Source organism: Amyelois transitella, chromosome 24 (assembly GCF_032362555.1).
Source record: "Amyelois transitella isolate CPQ chromosome 24, ilAmyTran1.1, whole genome shotgun sequence".
NCBI lineage: Eukaryota > Metazoa > Arthropoda > Insecta > Lepidoptera > Pyralidae > Amyelois > Amyelois transitella.
Window position 1 is genome coordinate 733,884 of NC_083527.1, and position 22,942 is coordinate 756,825.

The window sequence follows — 22,942 nt, forward strand, 5'->3', positions numbered from 1 at the left end:
AAAAAAGAATAGGACTACTCCATCTCTTTACCGTGGATGTCGTAAAAGGCGACTAAGGGATTGGCTTATTAACTTATAATCCTGTTTTAGGCGATGGGCTAAGAACCTGTCACTATTTGAATCTCAATTCTATAATTAAGCCAAACAGCTGAACGTGGCCTTTCAGTCTTTTCAAGGCTGTTGGCTCTGTCTACCCCGCAAGGGATATAGACGTGATGATGTATGGAAAATATCCAATAAATATGGAAAAGTAATTTTCTTTGTTACCTATTTACAATTGAAACACAAAACCGATTTTTGTAAAACTTGCTACAATTACTTAAAGAATAAAACTTTGGAAAGAACACAAGACTACTTTATTTCTAATTTCAACGGGAACGTAACGACATTCCGATTTATTTAAATAGTCGGTTGTTTGTTCCTTAATTACTTTTTTTGGTGTAGATTCTTTACAATACTAATGGATCAAATAACACGCTGTATCTAACACAAGTACCTTCCATACTATAATTTATCATTTCACACACGGCTATCACAAGGCCACATCAGAAACATAAGTAATAGTGAGGCGTAAGTCACACAGGATTAAGATATAAAAAAAAACCGGTCACCAATTGCAAAATAATTACACCTGCCGATTTTAATGTGACACTATAATCAGATTTTGTTTCGTAACTTTGACGATTTAAAAATATATTTATTGGACAATTTCTTTTTTAACACATACATACATATAATCACGTGTCCCTTTCAGGGTAGACAGAGCCAACAGTCTTCAAAAGACTGATAGGCCACGTTCAGCTATTTGGCTTAATGATAGAATTGAGATTCAAATAGTGACAGGTTGCCAGCCCATCGCCTAAAAGGAGAATACCAAGTTTATAAGCCTTTCCCTTAGTCGCCTTTTACGACATCCATGGAATAGAGACGGAGTGGTCTATTCTTTTTTTATTGGTGCCGAGAAACACAGGAACCTTGCTTTCTTCTTTTTTTTAATTTATAAATATAATTTTTTATTCATCAGTCCACATTACGAGTGATAATGATACTTCAGATATATAGTACCTACTGGTTAACCTACCAAACTATAAAATCTGTAAATAAAAATTGTTTTCAGTGACAACAACGAAATATTAATTAATTGAAGTTAGCAAGACCAAAACATATAAAACAAGAGAACATCTAAGTGATACATATCTTTCCTATTTTTAAAAACATGTTGTGAAAATTATTTTTATTCGTTATTCCTTTCTAATGAATTCTAAGGTCTATACCTTGAACTGCGCATTCGCACGATACGAGCAAGTTATTGTTTAAAACGAGCGAGAGATCATCATTGATACAAACACCTCATATTTAACGTAATGATGTAAAAATAAACGTTTTCTTGATCATAATCATGTGAAAAAATAATGTGTTAGTAGATATTTGTTCTTAGCGCTAGATATAACAAAATTAAAAATATCTTTTCATGTTTACTTAATGCCGTGTGGTTCCCGGCACCAATACAAAAAAGAATAGGACCACTCCATTTCTTTCCCATGGATGTCGTGAAAGGCGACTAAGGGATAGGCTTACAAACTTGGGATTCTTTTTTAGGCGATGGGCTAGCAACCTGTCACTATTTGAATCTCAATTCTATCATAAATCCAAACAGATGAACATGGCCTGTCAATCTCTTTAGGGCTGTTGGCTCTGTCTACCCCGCTAGGGATATAGACGTGACCATATGTATGTTTACTTAATCGTGTCAGTATTTCTATTCGGTAGTCATCACAATTTTTTGATGTGCCACCTCGCCTCGATACGTGTATGAGAGGTGGCCCAGGTATAAATAAATAAATATATTCGGGACAAAATACACTGATTGGGTTAGCCTCGAAGTAAGTTCGAGACTTGTGTTACGAGATACTAACTCAACGATACTATATTTTATAATAAATACTTATTTTAATAAACATCCAAGACCCAGGTCAATCAGAAAAAGTTCTTTTCTCATCATGCCCTGACCGGGATTCGAACCCGGGACCTCCGATGTCACAGACAAGCGTAGGTACTACCGCTGCGCCACAGAGGCCGTCAAATATCCTGAGTCCACCGTTTGTAGCTGAGTATACAAACTGATGACAATGCTAAATAATGGTAATTTCCATCTCAAACAACTGATAAGGCTCAGCTGTAGAAAGCACCAACCTAATTGCGACATTAACACACAATACATGCCATCCAATCTTATTTGAATGTGTAACACATGCCCCCGACGGAGCGTGGGGACAGGGGAATAGAAATTCCATAATTTTCTACCCACTTCAAGAAGTCTCGCAGTGAAATAGTGGAATTTCAAGATAATATACTTTCACTAGCTGTCCCGGCAAACGTTGTTTTGCCATGTAAATGCCAATTTTTAAGTTATTTCTATTTAAAATAAATGTTAAGGGTGGACAAGCTTTAACATTAAGGGGTATGAAAAATAGATGTTGGCCGATTCTCAGACCTACTCAATATGCTCACAAATTTCATGAGAATCGGTCAAGCCGTTTCGGAGAAGTACGGGAACGAACATTGTGACACGAAAATTTTATACATTATGTATATGAGATATCGCGTGATTCTCCTTTTAGACGATGGGCTGGCAACCTGTAACTATTTGAATCTCAATTCCATCATAAAGCCAGCTGAACGTGGCTTTCTAGTCTTCTCAAGACTGTTGGCTCTGTCTACCCCGCAAGAGATATAGACTTGGCTATATGTATTTTAACTCTTTCAATTAGAAACAACTAAGCACCCTAAGACGACAGAAAAACATGACGAACAATTACAAAAAAAACGCCAACAACAGTAAAACACCATAACACAAAGCACTGCACACCCGCCTCAGTCAGCCGTGCTCTGTGCACCATACGTTATCTCACAGGTCCGAGAGAAAGTGAACAGCCTTGGTACATGCACCGACCAGATAAAGCGGTTAAGCAATGCTATCTAGATGTTATACCAGATGGGTGATCAAGATTATTTCTGATTTTATAAATAAATCAATTGTTTTTAGTTGTAATACTATAACAAAGGCGGGCAATGAATTTTCCAAAAAAAAGCATATGTTACGCCTGAAGGTTTCGGCTTTCCCTCATCCATCATTTAGTGTTCCCAGTTACACCGTCTTCTCTCTCATGGAAAGTTTCTGGAAAATTCCTATGTTACTCCTAAAGGTCTTTTTATTTTTTGTCTTTGCGTATTTCCATTTGTTTCCTCCGCTGTAATGCTATTGGCCCTGGAGCCTGGAGCTTGGAGCACGCTCAGGTTCATAAAAATTTTCTTAACAAATGTTATCTCTTATATATCATATTATATTATCCTACTAATATTATAAATGCGAAAGTTTGTGAGTATGTCAATGATGTCAGTATGGATGTTTGTTACTCTTTCACGCAAAAACTACTGAACCGATTAAGATGAAATTTGGTATGTAGGTGGCTGAAGACCCAAAATAATATATAGGCTACTTTTTATCCTGGAGAAGCGAAAGAAGTGTGCAGGGATCGTGGTAACTGGAAAGATGTAGTCTCTGCCTATCCTTCCGGGAAAAAGGCGTGATTTTATGTATGCATGTTTTAAATTTTGCGTAAAAGAGTAACAAACAGACATCAACACATAAAAAACTTTCGCATTTATTAGCAGGATGGAATAGTCCAATCCATGGTCATCTGACCACTTAATACGAGGACCTTTAAACAACATACATACACACATAAAATCACGCTTTCTTCCCGGAGGGGTAGGCAGAGACAACATCTTTCCACTTGACACAATCTCTGCACACTTCCTTCGCATCATCCACATTCATAACTCTCTTCATGCGAGCTCGCCGGTTTAACTTAATAAAATTGTTTATAACCTTTTTTAACAATTTTATTAATTTGTCTTTCCCGTTATCCACTTTCGTATAATACGAACGATATTAATACCAGATGCTATCTTGAGTGACAGCCCGACGGACAAGCAGTTAATTCACAGCGCTATAGGTTAACGGGTTTGATTCCCGAGTCACAACATTTACACATGTCATGTTGTTATTTACGTCAAAGGTTCTGCTAGCGTCTTTTTGCCGGAGTTCCGTAACTTGATATATATGTAGATATTTTTGAAATAAATTTACATTTGTGCCGTGTGGTTCTCGGCACCAATAGAAAAAAAACGGCCACTCTACCTTTTTGCCATGGATGTCGTAAAAGGCGGCTAAGGGATAGGTTAATAAACTTGGCATTTTTCTTTTAGGCGATGGGCTAGCAACCTGTCACTATTTGAATCATAACTCTATCATTAAGACATACAGCTGAACGTGGCCTTCTAGTCTTTTTAAGAATGTTGTCTCTGCCTACCCCGTGAGGAATAAAGCAAAGACTTGATAATATGTTTGCATGTTTTAAAGTAAATTTTGCGGTTTTATATCAATAAATGTATATTATATGAGACCAATCCGTCAGGCGCCATTATTATGCAGAGACTATAAATTAAAAAAAATGTTTTCAATTTAATAAACCACTTTTTAACCAAGTACGTTCTTAAGCCAAAAAGTCTTGAGAAGCAAAACACATTGAGCAAAAACATCGTGATGTCACCAGCTGATGACAAAATAACGGTACTTCAGAATTATAACTCGTGATGTAATTGATTTAAGACTTTATACCACAGGAACAATTATTATGTGTGGTTCCCGGCGCAATTATGAGTTCTAACTAGCTTGTTTGTCTATTCTGTGGACGTCGTAACAAGCATCCAAGGGACAAAAATCTTCATAAAAATTTAGGTGGTAACAAAAAAAAGCTATAGAAATGTTCTAGTTCTCTCTCCACGTCTCGTCCAGTCCTCAGCATTTAGCTTGTTTGTCTATTCTGTGGAAGTCGTAACAAGCATCCAAGGGACAAAACAACTTTATAAAAATTTAGGTGGTAAGAACAATGCAAAAACAAAAGCTATAGAAATCTTCTAGTTCTCTCTCCACTTTGTCCAGTCCTCAGCATTATGAGTTTTAAGTACATACAGTCATAACTCGTCCAACACCATCCAACACCGACCTTTCGCGACGTCTAACTAAGTGATGCTCCTTCTGCTTTTGACATTTGCCAGATATTTGTGCTTTAGACAGCCTGCAGACTTTTACATATTATTTTTTGGAGGATACTGTAGGTCTATTTTCAAAGATACAAACTCTGCCTCCCCCTCCGACAAAGAGGCGTGTATGTATATTTTCATTCAAAAAATATTTTGCGCCATACAGCTGAACGTGTCTTTTCAGTCTATTCAAGACTGTTGGCTGTCTCTACCCTGCAAAGGATATAAATGTGACCATATGAATGTAATATTTTTCGTGTCGCAAAAGGAAATGAGTAGATCTGTGATATCTTTAATTTTTAGCGCGATTCGAGATAAAAAGCCAACAAAGGCGTGTCTGGAAGAAAACGCGGCCTTGGCGGCGGTAATTTTCGCAAAAACACGTTTTTTGCCAGCCACGTTTTGGAGATTCAGCCATGTTGTTCACTCGTTTCCAAATTTCGACATTATTACCAGGCGTTTACGGTGTTTTTAGACAAATTCATTCAAATTTTATTTATATCATCAACGCAAATTTTTCATAAAAGATATAAAGTAAGTATTATAAACAAAATTTTTTGTAATCTTCGCGTGTTGCCATTTGCAACCGCCGTAATTAATATTTCGGGGCTTTTACATGCGAATTCATTCGTACATATTGTCATTAAACCAAAATTAATGGAAACTTGACTAACTAGACAAAAAATACACATGATCTTGTTAACAAATAATACGACTTCAAAATTATGTCAAATGACGTCATAGCTTCCTGCGCGCTGAGTAACAAATTATGTAAAAACGTTCTAATTAACGCGTTTCTTTGCGAGCCACAAATATTTTGTCTCAACTCCTGGAATTTGGCATGTGACGTTTAGACTGAACATCGTGAGGAAACCTGCACATCTTGGCGTTAGCCCTATAGCATCCTCTAGAGGATAGAGGAGTGCGTCTAAAACCATATCTAATCTATCTAATGCTAGTTTAAAACTAAATATTTGTGATACGACTTACTTACAACTTTGGTTTTATTTTTCCATACAAAAGACATCAACGAGTGTGAAAAAAAATTAAACTTTCGATTATTCATTTATAAACTTACTAGCGAAACGCCCCGGCTTCGCACAGTTTGCTTTTATAGATACAAACCGTCCTCAGAAAACCCTCTTTAAAACCTTTCAAATTGGAACAAAATCCGTCCACTACTTTCCAAAATTAGCACATACATACAAAATAGGAGGACTTAATAATATGTAAGTTATAAAAATGGGTGTTGACATAATTTGTACAGTATGTACATATTTTATTTTATCTTTATTTATTTGACGTAATATTCGTATTGAAATAATTAGTTATACCTACATTCATTCACGTTTTTTAATGTAGACAATGTGCATATATCCACGATTTAGATTTAATAGATCTATATTTGTAAATTTACGTCCGATGAAAATGCTGCAGTGTAGTTTGTTCCGCCGATTTTTACATCTATACATATAGTCACGTGTATATCCCTTACGGGGTAGACGGAGCCAACAGTCAAAAACTGAAAGACCACGATCAGCTGTTTGGCAACGACAGTTGCTAGCCCATCGCCTAAAAGAATCTCAAGATTATAAGCCTATTCCTTAATCACCTGTTACGACATCCATGCAAGAGAGATGGAGTGTTCCTATTCTTTTTTTATATTAGCGCCGGGAACCACACGGCAAAAATAGAAAAAAAATCTTTAATCTTACATTATTTTAAACTCTATGATCAGGACCTCCAACACCATCAGAAGCCAATTCAATGGACCCATTTGCCCACATGACTTAACAATATAGAACCACTCGCGCCAACGACAAAGCGGAATTTAATATCAAAATTGGGAGTTAATTCACATGGTACAAGTTCTTTTATACGTCGATGTGAGGTCATTATTTGTGTAATAAAAGATGACTGGATTGTTGAAAAGCAATTAAGTGTTGAAGTTGAATAAAATTAATCCACTCAGTAAAGTATGTTTGAAATCCTTTTTCTAAAGTATATATACGTAGTCACGTTTATATCCCTTACGGGGTAGACTAAGCCAACAGTCTCGAAAAGGCTGAAAGGCCTCAGGTATGGCTTCAGGATGGAAATGCTTTCTCAAGGTTTAAAATGGATTTGCATACATATACTAGTTGTTTCTCGCGGCGTCGATAGCAAAATTGTGGAATAACTCAAAGATTCTTTATTTTTATAATATTATGATCTCTGTCTAAGTTATATGTAGGTAATACATACATATATAAAATCTCGTCTCTTTCCCGGAGGGGTAAGAAGAGACTACATCATAAATTGAACTTTCTGTGTCATCTGTGTGATTTGTCCCGTAAATAAATATATAGGTATACTATTTATTTATTTTCAACAACATCCCTGTATACTTCTTGTAATCATTCCCTTCTGGATAGGTCTTAGCCAATAACTTACTAGAACTTATTTAGTTTATAGCCATTTTTATTTAAGTAATAACATCTTGTAGTCTCTATGCCCTTTCAAGTAGTACGTCCTCAAACTGTACTAATAGTTCATAAGACATCTTGAGAAACTTGTGATTTGCAATGAAGAATCTAAAATCTGGCCTGACCTGGAATCGAAGTCGAGACCTCAAATCATATGCAAGGACGCTACATCTACACCACAAAGGTCTGTTAAAAAATATGTAACCCAAATTCATCAATCGACCAAAATTTAACATTTCACCATTGAGGCAACGACTGACTCACAGAATGCCAAAGGCGATCGTTCGAATTTCAAAACCATGATTTAAAAAACAAATGGCCGCCATAATGTGAAATAATTTGAGCGGGAAACGGCACAGATTAAATAAGAGTTCGGGTATTTGATTGCACGCATTATGTAATTATGATTCATACGGTTTATAAATTGGTCGTGTTTATTGTTTTTCAACGTGGGTTATGTTTAAAGGCTATTATCATTAATGATTTGGTAGTTATTACAATAAAGTCACATTTGGTAGTTTAGCACATCTTCCTGACGTTTTTCTGAATTATTACTTAATTATTACTTAATTCAGAAAAACGTCAGGAAACGTCCTGAGGACGAACCTTAGTACCTACTATATACGGTGATTGAAAATATCGTCTTCGTTCAAGTTCGTATTCCTTCTCCGGACTCTTAATTATATATATACATATATGTCTTATTTCAAGAAGATGAATTCAGTAAAAAACACGTCAAGTGGTAAACGAACAGACAATCTTACTTTGCCTATCTACTATTTGAATCTCAATTCTATCATAAGGCCAAATAGCTGAACGTGGCCATTCAGTCTTTTCAAGACTGTTGGCTTTGTCTACCCCGCAAGGGATATAGACGTGACCATATGTATGTATGTATGTAATCTTACTTTCGCATTTATAAAATAAGGATTCTAATTTACGACATGAATGTATTTCTTACATACACAGATATGGTCATGTCTATATATCTTAATAGTGACAGGTTGCTAGCCCATCGCCTAAAAAAGAATCCCAAGTTTGTAAGCCTATCCTTTAGTCGCCTTTTACGACATCCATGGTAAAAGAGATGGAGTGGTCCAATTCTTTTTTTGTACTGGTGCCGGGAACCACAACACGGCACTGTATTTCTTTCTTTTCTATATTATAACTTCCACCGGACTTTCGATGATTCTGCCAATGTCACGGTTTGATGAGACGAAACATAACAGGATAAGAATATAGCGTAGAATATAAGAACCACATCTGGTTGCGTCTGTCAAGCTAATGTCAAGACATTATTCAAATAAGAACATTGATTAGCGTACCATATACGTTTCACTGCGTATTTGGTATCACTGATTATCAACCAATGACGTGTGGGATGGCGATGACGTCATAACAGGATTGTAACTATGATTGTGGAGGTTTAAGATTGTCGCCAGCTCGACTGCACTTTTGAGTCACGATTTACCTTATTTAGCAATTGATCGTATGAAAATATTAAAGATTTAATCTTATAAGGTAATGTATGATGAGTACTATTAATAATAAATATTTTTATTTATTTATTTATTTACTAATTTATGTACACAGAAAACATCGAGACTGATAAACACAAGAAACAAAATTACAAAGGTTCTGCTTATTTCAAAAGAAATCTCTTCCAGCAGACTTGAGACAGGAGATGTGATGGAAAGGGTGACAAATATATACGGGACAAATTACACTGATTGAGTTAACCTCGAAGTAAGTGCGAGATTTGTGTAACGAGATACTAAGTCAACGATTCTATATTTTATAATAAATACTTATATAGATAAACATCCAATCAGAAAAGTTCTTTTCTCATCATGCCCTGGCCAGGATTCGAACCCGGGACCTTCAGTATCACAGACAAGCGTACTACCACTGCGCCACAGAGGCCGGTACTTATTATATTAATGATTTAGCTTTATAAGTATGTTGTTATTTTAATTAAAGTTATTTGTAGTTTTCATTCAAAAATTGCTGATTAGTTTTAGTTTTTAAAAGATAAATTGACAGACTTACAAATTTAATGTAAAGTTATTGAGTTACCTACCCTACTTACATGGTAAACTTGTAAAAAATCTAAACTACTTTAAGACTTAAATGTGTAATTTTTTTCGCTGAAGACATTATGGCACTTGTAAAAGAAAAATGAATATCGACAAAATGTAATAAATAATAAAGCAACATCAATAAAAAAAGGACCTCTGTACTTTAATTATTTAAGTGCCTTTCCACTAAAATCACATCCAAACGTGCCACCTATACTAGCCCCATCTCAAAACCAATAGAGATTCCGAGCACAAGTTTAAATAATTATGATTTAACGAAAATGACAGATTGCTAGCCTAACGACTAATTTGTTGTAAACAAACCAGAACAACATAAATATGTAATAATACATACATACATATAATCCCGTCTATATCACTTACATTTAGCTGGTGTGGCTTAATGACAGAATTGAGATTCAAATAGTGACAGTTGCTAGCTCATCGCCTAAAAGAAGAAGCCTATCCCTTGATAGACTTTTACAATCTGCACGGGAAGAGAAGCAGCTGGCACACTGTGTATTTTCTTTGCTAGATGAATGTGATTTTATTAGTTTAGTTTTTTTTTTCCTATATTAAAGTCACCTTTAATCTTACATCTATGGGAAAGAAATGGAGTAATTCTATTCTATAGTGCGAATAATCAACACGGCACACAAAATATTCCGACGAATCGCTAGTAAGAACGTATATAGGTTGAATAACTTCAAATAAATGTTACCATGAAGCTGACGCAATGCTGCACCGTATCCTTTCTAAGCTTTATCTAAGTGCACCACTTGCAAAGCTAAGGCTCGTTAAACTTTATTAAAAGCTATAGTTATTGCAAAGTTTACAACGTTAACGATAATTCTGAAATAACGACTACGTAGGCACTAGTAGGTACCTATATTTATTTTTATAATTAATTTTAAGTAGTAATGATGTAGTGAAAATTATACTCACATATGTAGATATGTAAGCAATTCTACTAAAATTATAAATGCGAAAAGTTGTGAGTATGTCAGTATGGATGTTTGTTATTCTTTCACGCAAAAACTACTGAACCGATTACGATGAAATTTGGTATGTAGGTAGCTGAAGACCCAGAATAACATATAGGCTACTTTTTATCCCGGAGTTCCCACGGGATTGATAGGGTTTCCATGCGGACTAAGTCGCGGGCGGCCTCTAGTATTAAATATTTGATTTTGACTTCTTCATGATGAATAAGTTAAGAATAAGAGAAGAAAGAGGATACTCATTAATTTTGAAAGCCCTACCTCAAACTATCTCTATAGCTAAAAAAACTTTTAAAAAATATTTTTTATAGATTACCACATTATTGTTACGGATATATCTTAAATATATAATACTTAAACGAATTTTAATAAGCATTGATATAGGTAGGTACTTTATTTTTCTTCATTTCCTAGTAGGTATAACTTTAAAATAACTTAATAATTTATCAAAAACTTACCGAAAAAATTCACCCCGTCCAAACTTATAAGACACACACAAATCGATTATAATCACAAAACACAACACGTCACTGTTAATTTTATTTTTAAAATTTCGAATCACAACACTAATTTTCAAGATGGCGAACGCCCTCTCTCCTCAGAACTCCGAGGTCGACTGACTAAAATTGCGTGTATAAAACGTAGGTTGAACGCAAGGAAAACTAGTTGGTTGATTTTTTTATTGCAAATTGTCAAACTGATTTGAATAATGGCTTTTATTGATAACTATTTTCGTGTTTTAAAATATCCTTGAAGTGGTGGTAACTGATTTTAAACAAGGATTTAAGTACACAACAGGTTTCGTCCAATGGCGTTTATGGAAGAGATTTGTATATTGAACCCTGGTTAGTGTAGATGGATAGATAAACTCTTTATTTCACCATAAGAGTAAAACATTCGAAACAGCAGAAAAGAGACAGAGATGATGCGAAGGCCGAGTTATCGCTAATGCAATCTCTTCCAGTCAACCTTTGGGTGGAAGGAAACCAAACAGATTAGCGCAGAGCAAAATAAATAAATATATAATTAGTTTAAGTATATAATCTCTCTCTCTTTTCCATTCCCAGTTGCACCCACCATATTTAAATCCACTCCATCCATTTCGCGGCACCTGGAATAAAGAACTGGAACTGGAAATTATTCAAATAAATTGTACCTATTTCATACATACACATACATTTAATCGCTTCTATCGTTCTTCTTCTATGTCCCTTACGGCGTAGACGGAGCCAACAATCTTGAAAAGACAGGCCACCTTCAGCTGTTTGGCTTCATGATAGAATTGAGATTTAAATAGTGACAAGTCTATTCATCATATCCATCGATTATAAGAAGAATCGCAAGTTAGGAGATAGTGACAGGTTGCCAGTCCATCGTCTAAAAACTTTGATCAATCCAAAGAGAATAAAGTATCCAAGTCAATATCAATAGACGAGTTTATTTCTTCTTAAATTAAGAGCTAACTCTTGTCGGTGGAGTTGAGTGGAGCGTCCTCCATTTTTACAACCTCCATTGATAAATTTTCTCTGTTATTTTTTTTTATATTACCGAAGGTATGATAATGCGTTTCCTTTTTCCTTTATTTGATCAAAATATTTTATTTTATTCTTGGTCTTTTTCTTCCTCTCTTTCCAGATGCGTTTCCACTGGACTAAATGTAGTCCTAAATGATTCAGGGACTAAATTAAGATAAGTAGGTACCTAGTATGCATCAGTTGTCTTCTAACATGATTTGTTCAATTAGTACAAATAAAACCACGATTATTGCGTTTAAATCTACAATCAAACGACCTTGCGCGGCATCGAAAGTTTTCAATCAAACATCGAAAACAAAAGAACACATTCATTACGCCTTGATTTTACGCAACTTGTTACGGAAATAAGTAAATCGTATTAGGAAACAAAAATTTAATACTAGGATAGGAAGGTACATAAAGAAAATTGATCAAAACCTATTTAATTTGTGTCCGTGATCCGATAGAGCATAAATGGTCCAAAGGTTAATATGTTAGCTACCCTATCTGTGGCTTTTAATAGCTAGTTCAGTTTAATAATTTTTTGTGTGAAACAAAAATGTAATTGTTTACAAAACAGCGATACAGTTTTTAATCTTACCGGTATTTCCCTGCCATCTGACGATCATTCAAGAAACTATTCATCTTTGTCCGAACAACGCCCTCTATTAAGTATTATAGGAAGCGGGTTATAAAAAGCGGCCTCTACAGGCATTTTCATTAAAACTGGAAAATCAGTTTTCTGCGCATTATACGACCCAATTGCAGAGGACACCTACCACATATCATTTTCATTATAAATTTATGATACGAAATTTAGCTATGTTGCTAATATTACGCACGCACCCTAGTTTCAATTGACGAAAAAAACTCAATTATCTTCGAAATGTGACTCCATTTACCTGATTTATCTAGATTTTAACTAAAATAGTTTATAATAATATATTAGTGTTAGTTTCCAAAGCAATTTCATATTTGGTGATTTTAGGTATTAGAAATCTGTTGATGTAATGGTGTTTACAGTAAAATATTATTCTATCTAAAGACAACACCTGATATTTTTGTACAAATAATTTAATAAACGGGCACTAACTATGTTAACCCCTAAAAAGTTTAATATGTTTTACTAAATGTTATCTTATTAACGAATAAATTAAAATTATTTTGCCTATTTACAAAAATAAAATATTCTTGGAGTTTATTGGTAATTTTAAGTAGAAAATTTTAATTTGTTTTTGGAAAAATGTCTTTCGTGAAGTGTTGTTTTGATGCTGGGGAAGGGCATGATTTTTTGGACACCTTCTTCCAAAAATGCACGGATCCAGGATGTAAGTACCCATTTGAATTAATAAAATAAACAATTTACCAAGGTTACTGTATTGTTGAAATAAATTCCTTGGCATTGTTATTACTGGGTTACGTTTATTTTTGGCATCGTCCCAGTATGAATGTGAAATATTTATTGATTAACGATTTAAATCTGCCGCTTTTTGTTTTGAGAATGCGTCACTTCCGGAAAAGGTTAGTTCTTGCTTTCACTTCAATTTACGCATGTTTAAGTCTAATTGTTGTCTTGAACTTAGATACCTATGTCATCATCATCATCGACGTTCCACTTAGTCTAATTCGACAATAATAAAATTTATATAATCAACTTTTAAAGTAATAAGTTTGAATAAGGTATAAAACAGACCGTAATAATAATAAATTACATTCGATCGATATTGCAATCAAATAATGTTCATTCAATTCTATTCTACGATTCTTGGATGCGTGCTAAGGAACGTGTTTGCAGCCGTCTGTTTCATTGATAACACCGCCCTTTATTGTTTTTTAAGTGCCCAATGAAAATAATATCGTGAAAGTGGTATAAATTAACTAAGGAAAATGACACAAGGTACGTGAATAATAAATTTGTAGAGAATTATATACATTAGTTACTCCAAAGAAAATGTTTGCGAAATCTTAGTTTGACATTCTGCTTATTCGTGGCGCCATCTTGGCTTGTTTGTCTCTGGCTGTCACTTCCCTTCGTTCCAGCGCCGGTTCCATAGTTTTTTTTTCGAGTTTCGTGTTTTGTATCAATATGATTTTAACATAAAACCATGTATTCAATAATATCAAAATTAAAAGTGTAAAGTGACATTTGTTTGTAAGCAACTTACATACGTGTTGTGCGGATTGTTCACTGAGTGAAAGCTAACCAAATCAATATGACAACAACCACAGTACAAAATTCAGCTAAAACCAGCAATGCCACGCCTGCTAAGCCACAGAAGAACTATGGGAAAATCGTCCTTACATTGTACAACTGTTTGCTGCCAGAAACTGCGTTCAAAGAGACTCCATCACAAGCTGATGGGCTGGACATAGAAACCGAAACAGACTTGCGAATTTTAGGATGCGAACTCATTCAAACTGCTGGGATTCTGCTTAAATTACCACAGGTGGCCATGGCAACGGGGCAGATATACCTCCAAAGGTTTTATTATTCCAAATCCTTTGTCAGATTCCCAATGGAGACTATGGCAATGGGTAGCATATACTTAGCCTCTAAAGTGGAAGAGAAACCATGTAGGATTCGTGACGTCATCAATGTATTCCATCACATCAAGCAGGTGAGAGGTCAAAAGACAATTAGTCCATTGATTGTTGACCAGAATTATATTGAGATGAAAAATCAAGTCATAAAAGCTGAAAGACGGATATTGAAAGAACTGGGTTTCTGTGTCCATGTTAAGCATCCACACAAGCTTATTGTAGTCTACCTACAAGTGCTACAGTATGAGAAGAACCGGCTATTGATGCAGATGGCTTGGAATTACATGAATGACGCTTTAAGGACTGATGTCTTTATGAGATTTCCTCCAGAAACAATTGCATGTGCGTGCATTTATTTAACAGCCCGTAAAATTGGATTGCCACTGCCAAACAACCCTCATTGGTTCCTGCTGTTTAAAGTGCCCGAAGAGGATATACGAGAAGTGTGTATACGTATTCTGCAGCTGTACAAACGGCCTAAAGTCAACCCGGATGAGTTAGAAACTAAAGTTGATTTGTTGAGGAAAATATATCAAGCGAACAGGCAGGCGGCTAAGGAAAATAATGCCAAAGCTGAAGAGAAGAAGGCAGAAGCCCAAACTGCGTCAACTTCTAAAGATACCAGACGTGATTCAAAGAAAGAAAAATCACCAAAAACCCCTCCTCTTACTTCCAAATATCATAGTAGTCATAAGTCTAAGAAGGAAAGGCGGTCAAGGTCTCCTTATGATCGTAAAAGGGAGTATTCGAGTAAAAGGCACAAGTCTCGCTCGAGGGACCGCGATATGGACCGTTCCAGGGAAAGGAGGTCCGATGACAAACGAAGTCGCTCCTCGAGGAAGTATGATGATTATGAACGGTCAAAGTCCAGCAGAGATGATAAGAGAAAACATTAGGGTAGTATGTTAATTTAATTATAAAATAAATGTTTAATTAGTAATTGTGTTTTTATTTTTAGGCCTTGGGCGTTGTGTTTACCACAGTACCTAAGGGGTTTGTCTTGAGTCTCAAAAATGTATCTTATATCTTGGTTATAATTTTTTCTTGATATTGAAGCTACTAAAATATATGTTATTATTATTATTATAAAAGAAGTGACTCTCTTCGCACGGGTGGCATTTATACATATAAACCTTCCTCTTGAATATATGTATCTAATAAGAATCTGCATCAAAATTCACAGTGTACCTACTTTTAAAGATCTAAGCATTCATACCTACAGACAAAGAAACAGACGCGGGAAGCATTTGCATTGCATTAAACTATGTAGTGATAACAAGTCTATAGATCACCTAGAAGCCTACATTTCGAGATGTTAATTTATAGCATCTACCTATAATTCTTTCATATACTTTGCAGGGAGCAGTCAGCAGATAGACTGATAAGCCACGTTCAACTGTAAGGCTTAATGATGGAATTGAGATTCAAATAGTGACAGGTTGCTAGCCCATCGCCTAAAAGAAGTATCCCAAGTTAATAATAACACTATCCCTTAGTCGCCTTTTTACGACATCCATGGGAAGAGATGGAGTGGTCCTATTCTTTTTTGTGTTGGTGCTCAATCAGTGTAATTTGTCCCATATAAAAAAAAAAAAAAAAAAAAAAAAAAAAAATGAGATAATAGCTGTACGGATATTAACTCCAATGTACAATTATCAAGATCCACTGCAGTTAGAATAGATCTTAGATCAAGGTCATTCTTATTGTTATAGGAAGGTCATAATTAACATTCAATAAACCAAGCCGCATTTCTGTTTTTCTGTACTATTGAATATTTCTTATTTCAGGAGCTTCAATTTCATTCACTGAAAAGCATTTAGATCTTCAAATATTTCATTTTATGAATGTGAAAGTTTGCAAGTGAACGAAGTGAGTGAACCATGATCGCTCCAATACGAGTTAGGGTTGAGATGGGAGTCGCTTCATGTAAAAACATGACTCACCCCAATCTATGATCCATGGTCAAAGGCATACCCTGGGCTACTCTCCATAGAGGTGAAGATGCAACATGCAACCAATGGGACTAAAGCCAGGAGGAAGAAGAATGTGAAGGTTTGCAAGGATATGTATGTTTGTTACTACTTCATGCAAAAACTGAACAGGTTTTCGTAGAACCTAGTAATAATATAGCTTCTGACATTAGAATAAAATAAAAGTTAAAATTTTTGTAGTGTTTTTTATAATATGATAATTAATCTTATATGGTACCTTATGTTTTTTTTTAAATAATAGAATAAACAATAATATTTAGTCCATAATTAGATGGGTAATGTGCGTAACACCATAGACAATACCTTCTTCCTGTCTTTTAGAGTTCTCTCACCATAAAAGCATCGGTTAGTATTCAAACTAATGTACATAACTTCGGAAATAGTCACTGGTGAGGACGAGGTGGGCTTTGAATATGTGCAAATCTGCGCATCACGCATTACCTTACCAACTCTCTAAACTCACAAAACACACCATTTGATCTTAGCTATATTTTTATCTATGGCTACAAGTTATATCGGTTGAATTGTCAGCTAAACCAATTGAGAATGACCTGTTGAAAAGGTTACCCGCAAATACCTCAAATGGTTTCACCCCCCGTGGCTGTACTGGACATTGATAACTTATGTTATAGATACTGATCGTATGTTGGCTTCGTTATGATGATTGACATTGTATGAATAAATATATATATATATATACGGGACAAATTACACAGATTGAGTTAGCCTCGTAGTAAGTTCGAGACTTGTGTTACGAGATACTAACTCAACGATACTATATTTTTATAATAAATACTTATATAGATAAATATCCAAGACCCAGGCCAATCAGAAAAAGTTCTTTTCTCATCATGCATATATCCTGTCCTACTAATATTGTAAATGTGAAGGAAGTGTGTGTTCATATTTGTCACTTTCGCCCAAAACCTATAGAACGGATTTTCACAGTTGCACTAATAAAGCTTATATATTGAACTATCATAATAAATTAAATTTAAAGAGATTTAAGACAGAAGAATTCGCGGGCAACTGCTGGTTAATGTATTTTTTTTAAACATGAACCAATTGTATGTATGCCCCCGTAACATGACACGCACGACGCCGCGTTTCATCCCGCGAAAATCTATCGCTGCTTCACTTTTTATTATGACGTGAAACGGGACAGCGACAGTTTTTGTAGATAGACGCACCACGTGCTCGTTTCAAGAGATGTGTGTATATTTTGTCCGATGATAACTATATTTTGTCTAAAACGTAAGGGATCAATGACAAGACCTATATACATGAACTCTTCAAAAGGTGTCCTCTATTTCAGGATAGAGGCTAATAATAGGCAGTTACCGGTTTGACGCGCGACCGTCTGCACGTCGCCGACTGATGTGTTATTTAGAGAAATAAATGTATTGATTGCATATTTTGTAACCAGCCGTGTGGTTCCTGTCACTTGTATAGGATTACCATATCTCTTAGCCATAGTTGACGTAGACAAGACAAACATGATCGAAGCTAGGTTTTATCTCAGTTGAGTCCTCCCTTGGGAGGAGCCCGGGGTCCTATTATGATCTAAAAGTAGGTAATTACACAAAGCTTCTGTCTGACCTACGTGAACTTATTTCTAGGGAAACTTAAGTTTGATTTGGCACTAGGCTAAGATATTTATTTACCTAACCGCCTGTTACATGCATACATAAGTTTTTATTCCTTATAGGGTAGACGTAGACAACAGTCTCAATATGGCTTAGAGATTCAAACAGTGACAGGTTGCTAGCCCATCGCCTAAAAGAAAAATACCAAGTTTATAAGCCTATCCCTAATTCGCCTTTTACGACATCCATGCGGAAGAGATGGATTAGATTCTTAAGTGTCGGAAACCACACGGCAGGGTAAAAAAAACAGTAAAAATAACATAATTGATTAGCTCAACCTAATTAAAGTCGAAAAGGTTATAAAATAATGCCAAACCTCAATAAGCCGCTGTAAAGTCTACAAATTAGTGACGAAGTTCTTCTTACTCGTTGAATTAATCTGAAACTAAGCCTGAATCAACCTAATTTTGAAGTTGAAATATAATATTTATCTACGGTCAAATAAGGTCTAATTTTTAATGACAAGGTGCAAGATTGTCAGAATCTAGGAAATCTTGAATTGAGAAGGGTGTCCATATTAAGCAAGAAAATGAGGACTTAAATGAGCACCTACCTATAGTTTATACCTACCAGATATATAAATTGAGTAGATAAAATATAAATGAATCCTAAAGGGAATAAAAAAGTGTTACCCATGTAAGTTATCTTTGTGTTTTTGGCATCGAAACCATTTTATAAGTACCAAAATAAAATACCCTATTACAGGAATTAAAAAAAGGAAAAAAAATATATACATTATTTAAGATAATAAATAAGAAACTGACAAATTTTGATGGTTTGTCCCATAAAAAATAATAGAATGGTGTCTATACAAGTTTTTACTCTATGTCAGAGCATGTTATCACAAGCCTTATCTATTGTAGATAGTGAGACATCGGTCTTCAAACGTGTGGCGTTGCCCGCCATGTAATGTTATAAATAATTATTTAATCATCGGATGATTTGCATACCAGATACTTATAACTGACTGATAAAGAAAAATATATTAAAATTGAGTTAAATTTAATAAGACAACGCATATTATCCGTGGTAGTAAAATCGCGTGGGATATATACATATATGACTTTTAAAGTGTAAAGTAATTTAAAAACGAAATTTTTTAAATGATTTTTGTGAGAAGTTAAACTTTTCCATTAAAATTTATAAGGAAATCTATACTAATTTTCACATTTTTAGTGAACAAATATGATAAAATGTCATGTAAAATAAATTTAGTGCACTAACACGAATGGTGATGAAGTACTCTTCATTTTTGAAGTCGGTTAAAAGTGTAATTTTTGATAGTCATTTTTGTGACGTATCTATATATGAAGTCATTAGTTAGTCAGTTTTAACTGAGGTTTGTACGGTATTTCCGGATGCCATTTTCACACAGATCAAAGGCTCTCTAATTACTCACATTTCATTATTTTAATATGACCTGGTGTCTATTTGATCAAGTGTATTATTATTTCTCTATACGGAAGTGTATTAACATCCTTAAGTGAATAATATGTTGTATGTGTAATAGTAACATTATCAGTTTTTAAGTGTTACCGAACAGAATGATACCGCTAAGGAAAATAACCCATCGCACTTGTTTTGTCATCAGCAGAACTGTTTATATGACATGTGAGTATCGTGTTTGTCTTGTATTATACAGTTTCCTTTATATAAATCAATATTTTATTCAGTAAATAGGCCTTCGCAGGTAATTTTTCACGTCTTTTTCAAATTCAATTCTAGTTACCTATTCATATTCATTGATATAGTCACGTCTATAGCCCTTGCGGGGTAGACTGAGCCGGCAGTGTTGAAAGACTGATAGACCAAGTTCAGTTATCGATAGAATTGAGATTCAAATAGTCACAGGTCGCTAGCCCATCGCCTATAAAATGAATCCTAAGTTTATAAGCCTTTTATAGTATATTAGTATGTTTCAAAAAGCTACAAGGTACAAACTACCTAAGCTCTTAACTCCCTTGAGGCTGATTTTGACGTTGATTGATAAAAAAAATGTCTGGATGTTTATATCTCACCTCGGATTCTTCATGCAACTTAATAAACAATAATAAAGAAAGAAATTATTTTATTGTAGCATAAATTCTTATATCAGAATGATATGAATAAATACAATACAAACAGTATTGTATTAATTCATATCATTCTGATATAAGAAAACTCAATAAATATTATAATTTACAAATAGTAAAACATAAACGAAACGAAAACATCTAACCGTAAGAAAATAATCATTTAGTCAATATACGAAAATAACAATGTAAATATGAGCAACAGGTAAATCTCGTTTGTTTGTTAGTGAACTGTGTGTAAATACGGTAAAAATATTATTGTAGGTAAGTACTTATACATATAAGGAAAATAATGTTGCAATTTTAAACTTTCGAGTTACTATTTATAGAGTACTATTTATAAATACTACTATCTCAATTCTAATATTTAGCCTAACATCTGAACGTGGCCTATTAGTCTTTCAAGATTGCTGGCTCTGTCTACCCCGCAAGGGATATAGACGTGATTATATGTATGTATGTAACGTACCTTTATTTTATCTCGGACGTTGCGAATCATGTTACAATGATCCCTGGTCACCGAGCGACTCAATAAAACCGAATAAATGTACGTTACGTGCGCGTTTAATACTTGTAGTATTTATTAATACTTAGTAAGTATTATTGTTTCGGTTGATTTGGTGTACGTTACTTTACAAGATACGTAGAAGGAATGTAAGTGCTTACGAGTATTACGTGCAATGATAAAATATATCGATAAATATTAGACACTGTTCATCACGGTCAAGTGTAGAGCGATTCAAATGCAATACCTACATATAAGTACTTACTTGAACGTAATCTCTACAGACTGACAGGTAGTAACTCTGTCTGTCAGTCTGTTACGCTCTCGCGCCTAAACTTGGTAAATCGATGAAGTTAACACTGAAGAACAACACATTTTTTTTGCAAAAAAAGAGGGGAAAAGCAGTAGAAAGTTTTCCGGCGAACGAAGTCGCTCTCACTGTAAACTTGACGTATTAACTACGATATATCACGGCAAAGTTTATTTAAAATCCGTCTCGTAGTTTTTGCGTGAAAGAGTTACGAATACAGACACATTCACACATTATTACAAACTTTTGAATTTATAATATTAGTAAGATAGGATCATAGGATGTTCAAATATTTGGCTTGAATTACTCAGTCTTAGACAGTTACTTACATATCTGAGATGTATCGTTATGAAAACCTTTGAACTTTACATGTGCACACTTTTACTGCAGATATGAGTACTAACAAGACTCAATAATCCTACTAATATTATAAATGCGAAAGTTTGTGAGAATGTCGGGATGTCAGTATGGATGTTTGTTACTCTTTCACGCAAAAACTTTTGAACCGATTACGATGAAAATGGTATGTAGGTAGCTGACACCTAGAATAACATATAGGCTACTTTTTCTAAAGAAGAAGAACTATCGCTGTTTCGTTTTTTATTATGACGTAAAACGAGACAGCGACAGTAACAGCACGCGTGCATGCTTCGGAGGAAGGAAAGAGAAAATCATACTTTTTAATCTACTTCTACATAAGACTTAGCCATAAGTAAATGTTTGGAAAACTTCTCAACAATATGATATTATCTAGTTCCTTTATTGTTTGCCGGTTGACTGGTAGAGATCCCTTCATGGGAGAAGTCCGCCATAGCAAATGATTTGTTTCTTTTATATCTATGTACTATTTTCTTGTTACAGTGTAAATTTCTATGAAATAAAGATATAACAAACAAATGATCATCAACCATCTAACGTTAGTCATTTCGTTCCCTAAACAAGATGATTTTTGAATTGTGGACCCACCAATAATGTCCCACCGGTCTGATAGTCCCGCTATCATTAGGTTCGTCAATCATTTAAATGATATCATCATGTTTATCATCATCAACTGTTGTCTCCAGGCTGCTGCGGGTGCTGCTCCGCCCTGCGGCCCAGGTACAAACGACTAGTCGACAATATATTCCCCGCGTCCCCGCAAGATGGTCTCGTCAAAACCAATATGGAGAAACTCACCTTCTACTCTCTGTCCAGCCCGGAGAAATTGGATAGAATTGGCGAATATCTGTTCCAGAAGGCGTCCAGGGATATCTACAGGAGAAGACATGGGTAAGCGCTTATATAAAGAAGAAAGAAGATTTGTTTATTTGGTACCAATACAAAAAAACAATAGGACCACTCCATCTCTTTCCCATGGATGTCGCAAAAGACGACTAAGGGATAAGCTTACAAACTTGGAATTCTATTCTAAAGGCGATGGGCTAGCAACCTGTCACTATTTAAATCTCAATTCTATCATTAAACTAAATAGCTGAACGTGGCCATTCAGTCAGTCAGACTATTGGTTCTGTCTACCCCGCAATGGATATAGACGTGACCATGTGTATGTATGTACAAATTAAAAATATGCCAATTCACAGTCACTAATGTACCAAAAAGATCTCCGCTCAGTAAAAGTCAGTGTGAGCCGCGACGCTGGTCTTGCGCGGACGCAGTTATTTTTCCCTTCTTAAATTGCAAAAAATCCTTGTCAGCTAATACCTTGTGAAG

At 34.9% G+C, this 22,942-nt stretch overlaps 3 protein-coding genes across 7 annotated transcripts in view; 2 read left to right on the forward strand and 1 right to left on the reverse strand.

The window, feature by feature from the left end:
* LOC106138012 (uncharacterized) overlaps positions 1 to 11,257 on the reverse strand; it is a 75,849-nt gene extending 64,592 nt beyond the window's left edge. The window contains exon 1 of the mRNA XM_013338983.2: positions 11,112 to 11,257. The gene's annotated coding sequence lies outside the window, so the exon portion shown is untranslated. The remainder of the gene's footprint in view (positions 1 to 11,111) is intronic.
* Positions 11,258 to 13,927: 2,670 nt separating this feature from the next.
* LOC106138004 (protein EFR3 homolog cmp44E) overlaps positions 13,928 to 22,942 on the forward strand; it is a 34,314-nt gene continuing 25,299 nt past the window's right edge. For 4 of the 5 annotated variants that reach the window (XM_060951339.1, XM_060951341.1, XM_060951338.1 and 1 more), the window contains exons 1-2: positions 19,223 to 19,956; positions 22,297 to 22,501. In XM_060951339.1, coding sequence (XP_060807322.1) covers positions 19,890 to 19,956; positions 22,297 to 22,501 — 272 coding nt within the window. In that variant the 5' untranslated portion in view covers positions 19,223 to 19,889. Of the gene's footprint in view, positions 14,065 to 19,222; positions 19,957 to 22,296; positions 22,502 to 22,942 lie in introns of those variants that run through there. The other variant, XM_060951342.1, reaches the window with a different exon arrangement.
* LOC106138007 (cyclin-L1) lies at positions 14,072 to 15,628 on the forward strand. Its single transcript, XM_013338975.2, has one exon. The coding sequence runs from the start codon at positions 14,381 to 14,383 to the stop codon at positions 15,602 to 15,604; it is 1,224 nt and encodes a 407-aa protein (XP_013194429.1). The 5' UTR covers positions 14,072 to 14,380; the 3' UTR covers positions 15,605 to 15,628.